Source organism: Phocoena phocoena, chromosome 7, assembly GCF_963924675.1.
Source record: "Phocoena phocoena chromosome 7, mPhoPho1.1, whole genome shotgun sequence".
In the NCBI taxonomy this organism is placed as follows: Eukaryota; Metazoa; Chordata; class Mammalia; order Artiodactyla; family Phocoenidae; genus Phocoena; species Phocoena phocoena.
Window position 1 is genome coordinate 53,781,545 of NC_089225.1, and position 16,830 is coordinate 53,798,374.

Genomic DNA, 16,830 nt, shown 5'->3' on the forward strand with positions numbered 1-16,830 from the left:
AAAGTGGGATTAGAGTAAGACGTGCCAATGTGATTTTAAAGGACTAAGAGTAAGGCTGTCTTTTTCACACAAATCAAACGGTAATGTAAATTCTAAGAGTAAACCCACAATCTAATAGGACTGGACCGTCTGCACTACCACTGCAAAACACAGCTAATAACGTCTGATGGTAATCAGCATTATTGCATTTAATAACAATCAACAGCAAAACACAATATACTCTTTAAATTTGTTTCACTGAAATTCTACCATTTTGGTTTCATGTAATGAGGTATTTGTAGAAGTATCTGTTCACATTTTATGTACTATTTAAATTGAAAATTATTTTTAAGGAGCAGGGGATGGCAGCAAGTAAAAAATAGACTTGAAACTTTATTTCTGAAAAACCATCAGGTATCTACCCAACTCCAGACTTAATAAATTAGGGTGGTTTCTACACTTACTTCCTCTCAACATGCATGCACTAAAGCTAATTCATACCAAACAAAGATTTCAAATTCTATGCAAAAAACTGTACATTTACCTTGCAGTGCTTAAAGGGAGAAGACCTTGGCTACTGTCTTAGGCATATAGGAAATACTTTAATTCTGAGGACAGAATTCAGGAGACCAAAAAATAATGTAAGCTTCAAGATGTTAGAGCCAAAGATTGCCAGAGTGACTGAAACTACTTAGTGACAAATCCCAGTTTCCCAGGTGAAGGTAACAGTACTCACTCTGGCTCAATTAGAGCTATCTTGTACCTGCTGAGATATGGGCATACTACCCCAAATCTGTATCATTTCTTTGGAAAAACTTGGGAAGGAATAGATGGTCTCTAAACTCATTTACTGCCTATACATCTTGGACTCTAAACAGATGATTACCTAAACCCAGGGAAGCACTTTTATTCTATGGCTTGTTTTCCTCCTTTTCCGCATTTTGACAGTAGCAGTCACTTTCATTCATTTGAAAATAGTGTGGTCAAGACCAGTGATCTAGGTCTGTACCACTTCTTCAATCTCATGTTAGATGTACACATCCACTTAAATATCTCACCAAAATTTTAAACAAACTGATGATTTTCTTTTAATTCAGGACTTCAAATAACTGTTACTATATGAACATAGTATTTTAGGATTCAGAAAGATGAAAACTCACTCAAACAAAATTGAAAAATTGGCCGACAGCACCTAAAGCACTCAATTGATGCTACATTCCATTACCACATCAATATTTTTTTTAATAGGATTTCTATCTTCATCTACAGAGGAACAGGTATAGCCCTTAAACCATTCCCGATATGGCTAAGTGTTACTTACCCAGGATTAGCTTTGATAATGGTTATTAGGTATACTTTAACAGCTTGAAACGCTTCATACTTATCCTGAAGTATACTTCAAGAATTTATTCAGTTAATTCTTAAGGAGCCAAGTCAGTCAATGTCCTAAATCTTGAAAGCTCCCTTCAAATGTAACTTCATAGTCTTTAAATTTTAACTGTCATTGTTTATTACTGTTTTGGCTACATTCTCTACAATTTCAGCAGCATCTTAAAGAGACAATGTGTCTATGTACAATGAAAGAACAAAGAGCCATGGTTTAACTGTACAATATTAAGGGGAATCTGTGGTAAGCATAGCCTCCTTTTTCGGCAATATGGGCAATTCACATGTAAGTATCAGCATTATGAATGTGATGATAAGGAAGTTTCTTAGAGGAGTGACATACAGCATCCTGAAAAATAATGGTTTCTACCATACAAGGCAGTTAGAAAATGTTCACATTTTAACAAATCTGTACAAACCACAAGAAACTCGTTTAAGGGACCATCCTCCCACCTTGCTGATAAGAACTTTCTAGAAATGTAGGATTACCATGAACAATTTATAAATCCTAGTATATATGTGCTCCACAGCCCTAGAAACCAAGAAACTGATTTCGAGAGCTCTTTATGTCCAACACGGATCATTTTTACATGCCTTGATTGTTAATAAATGCCTGCTTTTAATAATCTCTCTATAATGTATAGTCAACTTGCACCTTTAAGGAGGTCATTTGATTTTTTTAGCAAAGAAGCAACATCATTTAGCAGCAATTAAAGCGCCTTCAAGAAGACTTAAAAAAAATACAATATCCAATTAGAAAAGGCATTTTTTAAACATTTGTACAAGAATAAGCTGCTGAAACTCGGTAATTGAAATACGACATCTGTACACAATTTACAATAGAGCTAGAAGGGAATTTATCATTATCCTGCATAGAACTGGTCTGCATTTGGTTACGTATTGTCACTTGTTTGAATGAACAAGGCCTGGTAACAAAAGAAAAATACCTGTTAACAATTCTAACATGTTGAGAACACTGGAGATATTATAATTTAGGGACTTCAGCTGATTTCAAAACAAGCAGCTCACTTTGTCAAAGGTGTAATGTATCTAGGAATAGTTCTCCCTTTAACATGACCAGTGAAAAAAGCGGACATGTGATTTCGAGGTACAACTTGGTAAAAGCCAGAATAGGCAAATGACAAAAGTCTAATAACTTTGTCCAAAGAGTCTAACTCTCACATTCTATTACTATAAAACACAACTGTCACTGTCATTCAGTTCTTACTTTGGTTGCAGCAGATAAACTGCTGAATGCTGAAGAATGTATCCAGGCACTAGATAGTTCCTGTGTTAGAAATATGTCTCATATTTTTTCCATGTGTTTTTAAATAATGAAAAACCACCCTTCATATTAGAACTCTCTAGTAACAACCAAATGTATTTAAGTATTATAAACGTTATTTACAGTGTTCCCCCCAAAAAACATTGTTCTTTTATCTTAACATGGTATTCCTGTTTCTGTGCAACAGGCAGTCACCCTTCACTGCTCAAGATTACAGTCAGAAGTGTACATTTATTCACTGCCCATGATCCACTCTCATACAAACGATGCTATGAAGAACTTCAGTTCACAAACAGTCCTCAACCATATCCTGTGTAAAAAAGAAAACAACAAAAACACTCAAAAGCTCTCAAACTCAAGTATGCATCTGGAAGCAATTCAAAGACATCATGCCAATTTTGGAGGAAAGTCAGTAAGTAATTATGCTTGAAGAAGGGGGTGTAGGGGATGCTGTCAGTCCAACCATGTGTAAGTTTCCTGAAGAATTGGATCTTCTCATGTGTGGGAGAAGATAGGGGTCATTTGCCAGTTGGTGCACATCAAACCTATCTTCTTTTCGGTATGCCAAACAGCGTCTTATAAAGGCCTTAAAAAAAAAAAAGTCAGCAATTAAAATCTTTTCCTCTTCTAAATATCAATCAACTAAATATTACAGATGATGGACACATTTAAGACAATAAATAGATTTTACTTCACTGGGGATTCAAATTTTTTAAGAAATTGTAGCAATAGGGCTTCCCTGGTGGTGCAGTGGTTAAGAATCTGCCTGCCAATGCAGGGGACACGGGTTCGAGCCCTGGTCCGGGAAGATCCCACATTGCGCGGAGCAACTAAGCCCATGAGCCACAACTACTGAGCCTGTACTCTAGAGCCTGAGAGCCACAACTACTGAGCCTGCGCTCTAGAGCCTGTGCTCCACAATGAAGAGTAGCCCCCATTTGCCACCACTAGAGAAAGCCCACGTGCAGCAACAAAGACCCAACGCAGCCAAAAATAAATAAGTAAAATAAATTTAAAAACAATTGTAGCAGTAAAATTATCACTCCAAATTCAACTATCAACTCACAGCCTCCTAGTAGTTCACTTTACAATCTAAATACTATTACTACCATTTAAACTTATTGCTGGAAAGCTGCATTTTTTTCCCTTAATTTTTATTGAGATTAAAATATACATAACATAAAAATTAGCATTTTAACCCTTGAGTGTACAATTCAGTGACATTAAGTACTTTCACATTGCTATACAACATCACCACTATACATCTGCAGAACTTTTTCACATCTAAAACTGAAATTCTGCACCCATTGAACAGTATCTCCCCATTGCTCCTTCCTCCAGCCCTTGGTAACCACTTGTGTTCCTTTATGATCTGACTATTCTAGGTACCTTATATGAGTGGAATCATACAATATTTATTTGTCCTTTTGTGTCTTTCACTTAGCATGATGTTTGAGTCATCCATGTTGTAGCATGCATCAGAATTTCATTCCCTTTTTTTTTTTTTTGCAGTATGTGGGCCTCTCACAGTTGTGGCCTCTCCCGTTGCGGAGCACAGGCTCCGGATGGGCAGGCTCAGCGGCCATGGCTCACGGGCCTCATTCCTTTTTAAGGCTGAATAATATTCCACTGCATGTACATACTACATTTTGTTTACCCATTTATCTCTTGGTTGACATTTGGATTGTTTCTACCTTTTAACTACTGTGAATAATGCTGCTATGAATGTTGGTATATAAATATCTGAGTCCTTGCTTCCACTTTTTTTGGTATCTACCTAGAAGTAGAAATGCTGGATCATATGGTAATTAAAAAAAAAAACTGACATATTAGTTTCAGATATACAACATAATGATTCAACATTTGTATCGTGAAAAGATCACCACAATTGTCTAGTTAACATCTGTCACCATACGTGGTTACAAAATTGTTTTTCTTGTGATGAGAACTTTTAAGATCTACTCTTAGCAACTTTCAAATATGCAATATAGTATAATTAACTATAATCCCCAGGCTGTACACTACATCCCCATGACTTATATAACTGGAAGTTTGTACCTTTTGGCCCCCTTCACCCATTTCGCCCACCCCTCACCCACCCACCTCTCTTCTCTGTATCTGTGAGCTTGGTTTTTTTTGTTTGTTGTTTTTTAAGATTCTACATATAATGGCATATGTAGAATCTTATATATGACATATAATGACAAGACATGACATATAATGGCAAGATTTCCTTTTGTTTAATGTCTGAACAGTATTCCATTTTATATATGTATATATATACACACACCACATTTTCTTTATCCATTCATCCCACGATAGACACCTAAGGTTGCTTCCATGTCTTGGGTTTTGTAAATAATGCTGCAATGATCATGGGGATGCACATATCATTTTGAGTTAATGTTTTTGTTTTCTTCAAATATGCAAAAGTGAACTGCTGGATCATATGGTAGTTCTATTTTTAATTTTCCAACGAACCTCCACATTGTCTTCCATATTGGCTGCACCAATTCACAATCCCACCAACAGTGCACACAGGTTCCCTTGTCTCCACATCCTTGCCAACATTCATTTCTTGTCTTTTTGATAACAGCTATTCTACAGGTATGAGGTGATATCTCACTGTGGTTTTGATTTGGATTTCCCTGATTATGAGTGATGTTGAGCATCTTTTCATGCACCTGTTGGCCATATGTAGGTCCTCCTTGGGAAAAAACCTATACAGATCCTCTGTTTGTAATTGGACTGTTTGATTTCTTTATATATTTTGGATATTAATCCCTTATCAGGTATGATTTCCAAATATTTTTCCCATTTGGTAAGTTGTCTTTTCATTTTGTTCATGGTTTCCTTTGCTGTGCAGATTTTTCATTTGATGCAGTCCCACTTGTTTACTTTTACTTCGTTGCCTTTGCTTTTGTTGTCAAATACAAAAATTCCTCACCAAGACCTATGTCAAGGAGCTTACCACCTATGTTTTCTTTTAGGAGTTTTATGATCTTAAGTTCAAGACTGTCATCCATTTTGAGTTACTTTTTGTGTATGGCATAAGATAGTGGTCCAGTTTCATCCTTGTTTATGTGGCTGTCTAGTTTTCCCAGCACCATTTATTGAAGAGACCACCCTTTCCCCATTGTATATTCTTGGCTTCTTTGTCATAAATTGACCATACATGTGTGGGTTTATTCAAGACTCTCAATTATGTTCCATTGATCTGTGTATTTTTATGCCAATACCATATGGTGGTTTTTTTTTTTTTATAAAGAATCAATTTTATTTATTTATTTATTTTTGCTTGTGTTGGGTCTTTGTTGCTGCATGCGGGCTTTCTCTAGTTGTGGCGAGCAGGGGCTACTCTTCATTGTGGTGTGCGGTCTTCTCATTGTGGTGGCTTCTCTTGTTGTGGAGCACAGGCTCTAGGCATGCAGGCTTCAGTAGTTATGGCTCGTGGGCTCTAGAGCACAGGCTCAGTAGTTGTGGCACACAGGCTTAGTTGTTCCACAGCATACCGTACTGTTTGTTTTGAATACTATAGCTTTGAAATGTAGTTTGAAATCATGGAGCATGAGGCCTTCAGCTTTGTTCTCAAGATGGCTTTGACTATTTGGGTCTTTCGTGTTTCCATATGAATTTTAGGACTGTTTGCTCTATTTCTGTGAAAAATACTGTTGGAATTTTGATAGGGATTGCACTGAATCTGTAGATTGCTTTTAGTAGTATGGACATTTTAACATTAATTCTTCCAATCCATGAACATGGAATATCTTTCCATTTACTTGTGCCTTCTTCAATTTCTTTCATCAATGTCTTACAGTTTTATTCTTTCTGATGCGGCTGTAAATGGGATTGTTTTGTTTTCTCTTTGGCTGCACCCCAACCAGGGATTGAACCTGGGCCCCAGCAGTGAAAGCGCCAAGTCCTAACCACTGGACTACCAGGGAAGTCCCTGGGATTGTGTTCTTAATTTCTCTTTCTGCTTTTTTATTATTAGTATATAGAAATACATAAAAATTTGTTGCATTGATTTCATATCCCACAACTTTACTGAATTTGTTGATTAGTTCTAACTTTTTTGGTGGTGTCTTAAGGGTTTTTATATATAAAATGATGTTATCTGCAAATAGTGACAGTTTTTACTTCTTCCTTTCTGATTTGTATGCCTTTTACTTCTTTTTCTTGCCTAACTGTTCTGGCTAGGACTTCCAACACAGGCTCACCTTGTTCTACTGTACTTTGCAAATACTGCGTGTTTTTTTTTTTTTTTTACAAATTGAACGTTTGTGGCAACCCCACATTGAGCAAATCTATCAGCACCATTTTTCCAACAGCTCACTTTGCTCACTTTGTGTCTCTGTGTCACATCTGGTAATTCTAGCAATATTTCAAACTTTCCATTATATTTGTTATGTCACTATTATATTTGTTATGGTGATCAGTGATTTCTGCTACTATTGTAACTGTTTGGGGGAGGTCATGAACTGCATCCATGTAAGACTGCAAACTTAATTGCTCAAATGACAACAAAGGATTTAGAATATTACATAAAGCTAGTTCATAAAGCAGTGGCAGGGTTTAAGAGGACTGACTCCAATTTTGAAAGCTTTTTACCCACAGTAGAACTTCTTTCAAACAGCACTGCATGCTACAGAGAAATGGTTCATGAAAGGAAGAGACCAAGAAATTGCCTCAGCAGCCACCACCCTGCTCAGTCAGCAACCGTCAACAGCAAGGCAAGACCCTCCACAAGCAAAAAGACTACTGGCTGAAGGCTCAGAGGATGGTTAACAGTTTTTAGCAAGCAAGTATTTTTAATTAAGGTATGTACATTATTTTTTTAAGACATAATGCTACTGCAGACTTAACAGACTACATTATAATGTAAACATAACTTTTATATGCACCGGGAAACCAAAAACTATGTGTGACTTCTTTATTGCAATATTCGCCTTATCTGCAGTGGTACAGAACCGAACCCACAGTATCTCTGAGGTATGCCTGTAACTGTGTTGAATGTGGAATACTGCATTTCTCCCTACAAAATTCTGGAGTCTTCTTTTTCTGGAATTTCTCTTCTGTAAAACACTCCTTTCACCCTCATTCCACTTTACTGTCAATTTAGTTTGGCCAAAGGGTATGATGCCATTTTTGCCCTAGTGTTTTCTTCCTATTGAGCATAGAGTGTACAGCACAAAGTGAATATATCTGTGTAACTGGCAAACAGATCAAGAAAAAGAACTTTATCAGAACTCCTAAGACTCTTCATGCCCACTTTCAGGCACTGGCTCTGCCCCCAATCTATTGGGGTAACAGCTATCCTGACTTTTAAACACCATAATTGAGTTCTGCTTGTTTTAAACTTTATGTAAATGTAATCGTAGATTATGTTCTCCTTTGCCTGGCTTCTTAAAAGAATCACAGACCATATTTGGGTCCTTAAAAACTATCACAACCAAAGGCCTAAAGCAACTCTTTTCCAGAGCAAATCACCAGCCCCTACTGGACAGCTTTTCCTGTGGCTGCAATCTTTACTTCACAAAGCTTATTTTCATAAACTTTAGTACCTTTGCTTCACTGCTTACAACCGGTTTTACAGGGAACTGGACATCTGTGGCTTTTAATATTGTATTTTCTTGAAGAATGTCTTGTTGAGATTGATTGTGACCAAATGGCTTAAAAAAAAAAAATACAATGTTGAGAAATTTATCTCACAAAATATTTAAACAGATATTATCAGAGAATCCCCAAGATACAAATGATTTGTGTTCTAAAAAAATCTTACTCTCAGTTACTTGCAAGCTGGGATGCATTCTCATAGAAACAAGGTTATAACTGATAGCAGGCTGAGGAAGAGCATCTGATCAATCCTTAGCATAGCCAAAACATTGTGAATAAGCAACAGAAAATACTACCATTGCCATATAAGTAATTAAGATAAAAATAAAAACAAAACTATTTTAAATTTTATTCTGAATGTTTAAAATTTAAGTTTAATTAGAGAAGAGATGGAGAAGTAGTGGAAACATCCGTGAAAAAAGTCCAAAGAGTGAAATACCTTGAGTATGACACACTAACTTAAATGAATCAGCTCTGGGTTTGGTCCTAACATGCAGTGAGTTCCCAGACAAGTCCCTGAATCTCTCTTTTCACACTGATGGAGGGACTGAATGGGATAAGGATATCTATGGTAGCTTACAGTTCTGACTTCAATGTAAAGAGAGGTTTGGGAAAAATTAGTACTAAGTTTGATGGAGTTTCCCTGAGGAAGCACAGGAGGAAACATGCTCAGGCCAAACTGTGTGTGTGTGGGGTGGGAATGGGGTAGAGGAGGTGAGGAAGTGGAGAGAATGGAGGATCATGAACAGTTTTGACTCCTTTATTCCTAGCAATAGAAAAACGTTAGCACTGTTAACAGATTAGTTACTTCTTCTTCTTAAAAGAAAAAAAGGCAAAGAGCAGGCCAAAGAAGCTGTTGTGACATTAAAATAATTCTGATCCACGGAAATTTTAGGAAGTGATAATATATTTAAGATCATTTAAAAAATCAAATGGAGTAACTATGGTTCAGGCATCCAAAATGGAGCTGGGTGGCCATTGTGGATGTGGTTTCAGACCCATTCCTGCATCAGAGAAAACCTGAACTTTCTGAACTGTATCAAACTAAAGGAAACCACTAGATGTTTTCAAAACCGTATCTATCTGCTAGCAATCGCCAGCTGCAACCTTGTACTTTCAAAGTCCCCCCCTGCAACTATGTCATCATTTCAAACCCCAATCTTTGCTTAACAAGCACCCTTACTTCTCGCCAGCTCCAGTCCTAATTCTTGACAATTTGTGTAAGCTTGCAGTTTTTTGCCTATAAGCACCCTCCTCCGCTTTTGTAGTCCAGCGGAACACAATTCAAGTGCTTTCATGTATTTCTGCTTCCCAGTCTGCTCCTAACCCCAAATAAACGGTTGTTTTGGTTTTTTTTGTTGTTGCCTCAACCAGGTCTGCATTCTTGGAATTCTTGACTAAATTGACTTCAAGTTAATGAAACTTTAAAAGGGGAAAATTCAACTTATCTCCATATAGCTGAATCTGTTATACTTCAACTTACTTTTCTACCATAAAGACACTGAAAGAAGATGACTCCGACTGACCACACATCAACCTTGTTGGAAATCTTCGGTGGTTCCTTTCCAACTACAAAACACTCAGGAGGTAAATACCTAGGTTTTGGGGGGAGAAAAAAAGGAAAGGATATTAACAATTTATAATTTAAAACCTTCTAAATGTAAAATCTTACACTCATTTTATCCATACAAAAACCTTAGGTGATTTTCACTGATTAAAGTCCTAACGTTTAAGGCATTTGTATCCCTGTATCATTTGACTTTAGAGCCAAAACAAACAACTTTGTGGTTAAAGTGTGTAATATACAGTTGACCCTTTTCCAACACGGGTTCACTTATATGAGGATTTTTTTCAATAGTAAATACTGCAGCACTACACAATCCCTGACTGGTTGAATTTCGGGCATGTGGAGGAACCACGTATATGAAGGGCAACTGCAAGCTATACTCAGATTTTTGACTGTGCAGAGGACCGGTGCCCCTGCACTGTTCAAGGGTCAACTTATATACATTTCTGTAGTGTATGAGCTACAGAAATGATAAATTATCATTAGAAATTACAATGTTCTAAGTATCTACTAATAGAAGAAATCCTCTCCTATCCCCCCTTCACCAATCTTCAAACTGTAGGAAGTTCTCTTCCTAAAATACACATCTGATCAGCCAGTTCTTTTGTTTAAAGAACCTCAACCTCACTCACTGCCCAGGCAAGACCTCGTATCTCTTGCTTGTAACACGAGACCTGTCCTAATCTAGCAGCAACTTAAAATTTCCAAAATCTCTTCTCCTGACCCCCAGCCCCTCAAACTGGTTAGGCAAAGCCGATTCACTTGGTTCCCTACACTGTGCTTCCCCTCAATGCTTCTGAATATGACAACCTCTTATGCCTTCCTTAACTACTCCAGTTCACACAGTGACCACCCTTTCTTCTTCAAGACCCGCCCAACTTTCACAAGCCTTCTCCGCTTCCCTCCAGGCAGATGTTACCTCCATTACAGCGTTAATTCATTGTACAGTTTCAAACAGTAGCAGCATCAGAAATATATGGAGCATTCAAAAACACTATTTTTATTTATAAATTTATAATTTTAGATAAAGAAAAGGTAAAAATAGATTGTAAAATTTATTTAAAAGGTAAAAATACATATAAGTAAAAATAAATTTTTACTTTTAACCTTAGGTTATAAGTATTGATAAAAAGCTCCATCAGGATGCAAGCATCTCACACTTCAAAAATTTAGATAAACTACAAAGTCCTGAAAAGGAATAATACAGCTAAATGGGAAGCTACTCTTTTTAGTTTTATACTCACTATGCTAAAATCGTTTAAATTTCAGCAGAACATTCACAGATGACCAATAACTTATTTGTGACGTAAATCCTTTCCTACCCTCCAAATCAAGTAAAAAGCCAGATTTGTTTTATGAATAAAAGCGTATATTTTCTGTAGGTTTATGTGTGTGTAACTGAAACAAGAATGACTCTTAAACACTGTGCTATACCGTCTCTCAAGGTAAAAGGGTATATAAGCAAGGAGAAGAAGTGTAGGAATAGATACCAAAGCTACTCGGGGAAAACGACAGCAGGATTTAGTGGATGCTTGCATTTCAGACCCAAGAGGAAGGGAGAAACAAAACTCGTTTTCTTCTAAGCGATACTGACAAATAATTTAAGCTTCTGGGGATGATGTGTAAAAGCACTACATACCTATATTCTAAAAGTTTGTATATGAATTAAAAACTAACCATTTTGGGGAAAGCTGTTTCTACAAGAAGTATATAATTCCAGGTTCCTAACATGGAAATGCCATGACTGTATCTTCTTCCTGCACAGCACCCTAAAACATAAGCTTCCCTGTCTCATGCCCATCTGTCAGGGGGAAATTTCCTTGCCCTGCCCTGCACTTAGGGAAGCCAGAGTGAGAGGGAAACAGTATGGTGGGAGTCTCTGCAGAGGAAGGATGATCTATTACTTAGAACATGGTTTTCAAGCTGTCTGCCACAGAATACAGGGTTCTACCAAGAAGCCTTATTTTTGTTGGTTTTATTAGGAGTCTAAGATTTTCTGGTGAAAAAAGGAGCCTTGTTGCTAAAAGAAAGAAGCCTAAAGACTACTGACTGAGGGTACTGACTTTTAAGGAGTTACTAGTTTGAATGATAGACTTTTAAAGAATATATATTGAAAGAAAATTATGATACATTATCTTATATTCCTAAAAAATGCCACAAGCATCATTTGAAACTCTAAACTGGCTTTAAATGAATACATGGAACATGACTAATCCTTACTCTGAAAAGTAAGGTCCATACCAACCTGTGGCATTTTATAGAATTGGTTATTATTGCCCAGGCTATGTGAAGATTGTTCTGAAGACTCCAAAGTCACATTTATGTTTGTAGTCACCATCCTGCTCAGTGAAGCTGAGTAGTTATCTCCCTTCCATTTAAGATTTCTTCACTCTTTTTGCTAAACTAATTTATTCTGAAAACTAAATTAGTTTTGAAATTTTATAGTCTATGTGCTCCACTTTGGCAAATTTGATACTAAGTTTGAAAATTCACACTGAAGTAATTTTTGTCAACACGTAGGTCACTCCGAAGGGAATGACATTCATTTAGACTCGTATCAGTGAATCTATGGTTCTATCTAGATTTATATCTGTATGTATGAAGTTATTAAAAAGATTTTTGAGCGTTAAGGCCAAAGACCAAGATTGTACCAAATTTCTCTTTCATTCATTATCGACAAAACATCCATCTTAAACAAAAACTGTAACCACAAAACCTCTACAGAGAGGGCTTAATGCTTATTAGTTATTGCTTTTAATAGCTAAGATATTATATTAAGTATCATTACTCATGATAAACATCACTCCAACGTTACAGAACAAGATTCACAAATTCTCCATGTTAGGAGTTTCTGGCTGGTAGGGAACTAGCTGGTCGTCACCTGCTGATGCCAAGTTTTTCTTCTTCCGGTTTGCTGATAGTTACAGTGAAGACCAGGTGAGAGAGAAACAGGACTGATGATAGTAGTCTCTCAGCTCAGAGACTTCATATCAGTACTCTCATCACACCACAGTAATCTCAAAGGTATGCGAAAATAAACTCTCATTAAAAAGACTGGGCACTAATCTAGGTAATTTTGGTGTTTTTAATAATACACTTACCAGTAAGTGCCTGCCCCTTGGGAAGTTAGATCCATTCCATCTACACCATAGCTGTCATCATCCATAATCTTGGACAGACCAAAATCAGTAATTTTAATTTCTCCGCATGCTGTTCCATCTACCAGAAGGATGTTTCCTAAGAACAAAGTATAAAGTTCTTTTAATGAAACATAAATGAAAAACATTATCTTTACTACTAAGGCTGGACTTTTGGGAAATAATACACTTAACATGCATATGTAAAATTTTTAATCAATTAAGATATACATTTAAAATATAGTTTTAAAATGCAGTGATATAAATTTTAAAAACCCTTCAGCTACTACCACTAGTATTCCATTGACTTTTAAAAACTAAACCAAAAAGCATATTTTCGGATAACTTAGCAAGCATGACTTTTAAAAATTACACTCTTTAAAGCTTATTTAGACAAAAATTTTATTAATTACCTGGTTTAAGATCATAATGTATAATAGGGGGTTTGATTTCATTGAGATATCTTAGTGCATTTACAATCTGCATTACAATAGACCTAGCTTCTTTCTCTGACATTAATTTATGTTGCTTCAGATAGAAATCCAAGTCATTGCCTTCACAGTATTCTAACACTGTACAAAACCTACAATGGAGAAGAGAAAAAAATCAGACATAAAATATTATCCAATAATTCAGAATCACAATGGACAAATGAAGAGTATTTATATTATCACTATGGAATAGGGGAAGCAAAAGCCAACATGTCTTTTCTTAAAAAATAAATCCTTTTATATTCACTTACGTATCTGTATCCAAGGAGAAATAATCATAGAGTTTAACTATTCTGGGGTGATCCAGTTCTTTGTGTATTCTATACTCTCTGCAGGCATGTCTACGAGAAAGAGAATATATTAATTCTCCATGACAATTAAATATATTTTCAAAATTGATAAAAATCATAAAGAATTAATATTTACTTGTGGTAGTTTTCCTTCTTCTCATCCCTCCAGCTTTTATTAAGCTGATGGATCTTCACAGCAGCATATCTTTGTTCATAAAGGTCAAAAGCCTAGGATTCAAGGAATAGAAGAGTTTGGACCAAAGACCAACTGAATAGTGAAGAGATTTTTTTTTTTTTTTGAGTGATAATTTTTGCAATAATATGGAATGAGAATACACATTACGATTTTTGGTAGTCATCTCTGCTAAGGTTATATATAGTTCAGTGGCACATTTATTATCAGAAACAAGATACAAATTCCATGGTGCTAAATCAGAGAAAACCTTAATGTGAATTTTCACGTTCAAGTTTTATAAGTGCCAATATATTGAATCAAGATAAAACAATAAAGCTCTCTGGGTTTTGTTTTTTTTTTTTGGCTGCGTTGGGTCTTTGTTGCTGTGCATGGCCTTTCTCTAGTTGCGGCAAGTGGGGTCTACTCTTTGTTGCGGTGCGCGGGCTTCTCTTGTTGCAGAGCACGGGCTCTAGATGCGAGGACTTCAGTAGTTGTAGCACACGGGCTCAGAAGTTGTGGCACACGGGCTTCAGTAGTTGTGGTGCATGGGCTTAGTTGCTCCGCGGCACGTGGTATCTTCCCGGACCAGGGATCTAACACGTGTCCCTTGCACTGGCAGGTGTATTCTTAACCACTGCACCACCAGGGAAGTCCCAAGCTATCTGTTTTTAACATAGACGTTCTTCTCTATACTGGTAGTAGCAGTAAGTGGCCAGGAAAACAGGCGGCTGTAATACATTTTTGGTGGGTTCCTGTATCCTTTCCTAGCAACTCCACCTTTTTTTTCCCCCCCTTATTTGAAAATTAACAAGTTCCTAACAATTTCCCAACTGTTCTAAAAAAATTCTGAACTTTTATTATGAAACTGTTTAAACATAACCATAACCATTAACCATATGTAATTATCATACCTAACTCTATCAGTAATATTTCCTTAATCTGGGCTCAAAAAAGGTTTTATACTTGTTTGTTCAAATGACCAGACTATTTCTTAAATAAAGAATGATCAATATTTTAAGGCTTCAGGTGACTTATAAATGTTTTTTAAAAACAGTATCATTAAAGAGGAATTTAATAATTTAGGTTCAACTGTGAGTTTTACACAAAAGCGCTCCCTTAAAACACTAAAAGCTTACATATTTATTAGGAAGAAGGTTCCTAGTTCCCACTGCCTCTATCAATTTAACCTTAAAATAAGCAGTAGGGGTAAACTGCTTGTCACGAAATTATAAAAGCATGAGATCAGAAATAATACATGATGCAGAAATTAAGAATATTTACTTTGGAGTCAGATGAACTTATTAGCTGCATGACTTTGTGCTTAATACCCTCTCTAATAGCCTCAGTCTCATGAAGTTTGGGTTGTTGACTAAATGGGGTGAAACATATAAAGTGTTCAGAATAATATATGATTCATAATAAATATCCAATAAACATTAGCTCATTATACTATTAAAAGTTAAGTTTTAAGAAATATAAAAGAAGTTCATGTGAGAGAAAGCAAAAAAGCTTTTATAAAACTCAAAGGCAATCATAGTAAAAAAAATAGGAGAAAATAAAATTCTAAGTACTAATAAAGTTATCATCCATGTATAATGATTATAATAACTGTATATGACACATCTTTCTCCCAAGATTAGGAGAGTAAAGTATACCTTCCCATAAAGCTAAGATGGTAATCACTGATCAACTGATTCAATGCTTTCCACCTTGGTATAGAGAAGAGTCAATTTTTTGACTTACAGTCAGCTACTTTGTTTACCAAGCGACCTGGCAACAATGAAAGGACTTGAAGGGGTCGGAGGGGCTGTCATTAGTATTTAAATCAGTAATGAGGGTTCAAGTCATTAGGGACCCACAATCTGCATTTTCTAATTTCTACAGAAGCCTTTTCTTCCAAAAGAAAAGTCCCTTTTATACCCTATCTATGGGGCTAAAAACAATGGAAATACTATTGGGCAGTGGCAGAAGACTGTCATGAAAGCTATCAGTAGGCTCAGAAGCCAGGCAACTTCTAGGCGGAGCTAGTGCTAGCTAACTATACTTTTGGTGATTTTTAGATCCACAATGAGCAACATTATGACCTTCTTTTCTACCTTGTGGCCTAAGACTACTCAACCATTAAGTGCTTGAGGGTGAACTACCATTAGAATCAGAGAAACAGGAATTGGAAGAGAGCTCACAGATCACTCTTTTTTTTTTTTTTTTTTTTCACAGATCACTCTTGATGGGTGACACTTAATGCTCATCCAAGTTAACAAAACAAAAAATAGTTCACGGTTGAACCAAGATCAGAAATGAAGTTCTCTGAATCCAAATCCCATAATTTGCCCCAGAGTCAGAACTGGATACAGGTTGTCTCGTTGAACAGAGAGGATTTCTAATAACAATCTAATGAGCTTACATTTTCTCAGCAACAAAGTTCTTTGTGATTTTCCTGTGATAGTTCGTTTAATCACTATAATGATCCTATGATGTAGGTACTATAAGCATTACCAGGTGAAGACAGGCAGAGGATGGTAAGCAATAAGCCCAAGTTTATACAGCAGTCAGAATTAGCCAGGATTCAAACCCAGCCTGTCTGGCTTCAGAACCCAAGGTCTTAATTGCTGACTATACCAATACGTAATGAAGCACCAAGTGTTACAAGGAGCTAATCAAAGGCAGACTAACAGGGAAGCCTTCTATAGGAATTGAAGTTTAAGGTGAAGCTATGACCTTCATATGACTTTATGCTAAGAGCAAATGGGAAGCCACTGGGGCTTATAAGCAGGGGAGTGAGATGATCAGACTGCATTTTATAACAAGGCCACTCTAGCTGCAGCATACACAAATGAACTGGAGAAACTCAATGCCCAGAAAAAAGGTGATCAGCTAGGCAATGCAACAAGAGACAATGAGGCC

At 36.4% G+C, this 16,830-nt stretch overlaps 1 protein-coding gene across 1 annotated transcript in view; it reads right to left on the reverse strand.

Moving 5' to 3' along the window:
- Positions 1–1,471: 1,471 nt before the first annotated feature.
- Positions 1,472–16,830, reverse strand: part of TLK1 (tousled like kinase 1) — a 149,242-nt gene continuing 133,883 nt past the window's right edge. Inside the window, exons 15-21 of the mRNA XM_065880125.1 lie at positions 13,888–13,979; positions 13,713–13,802; positions 13,384–13,553; positions 12,935–13,070; positions 9,750–9,861; positions 8,215–8,322; positions 1,472–3,236 (exon numbers count right to left, since the gene is read on the reverse strand). Of these exons, the coding sequence (XP_065736197.1) occupies positions 3,060–3,236; positions 8,215–8,322; positions 9,750–9,861; positions 12,935–13,070; positions 13,384–13,553; positions 13,713–13,802; positions 13,888–13,979 (885 nt within the window). The 3' untranslated portion in view covers positions 1,472–3,059. The remainder of the gene's footprint in view (positions 3,237–8,214; positions 8,323–9,749; positions 9,862–12,934; positions 13,071–13,383; positions 13,554–13,712; positions 13,803–13,887; positions 13,980–16,830) is intronic.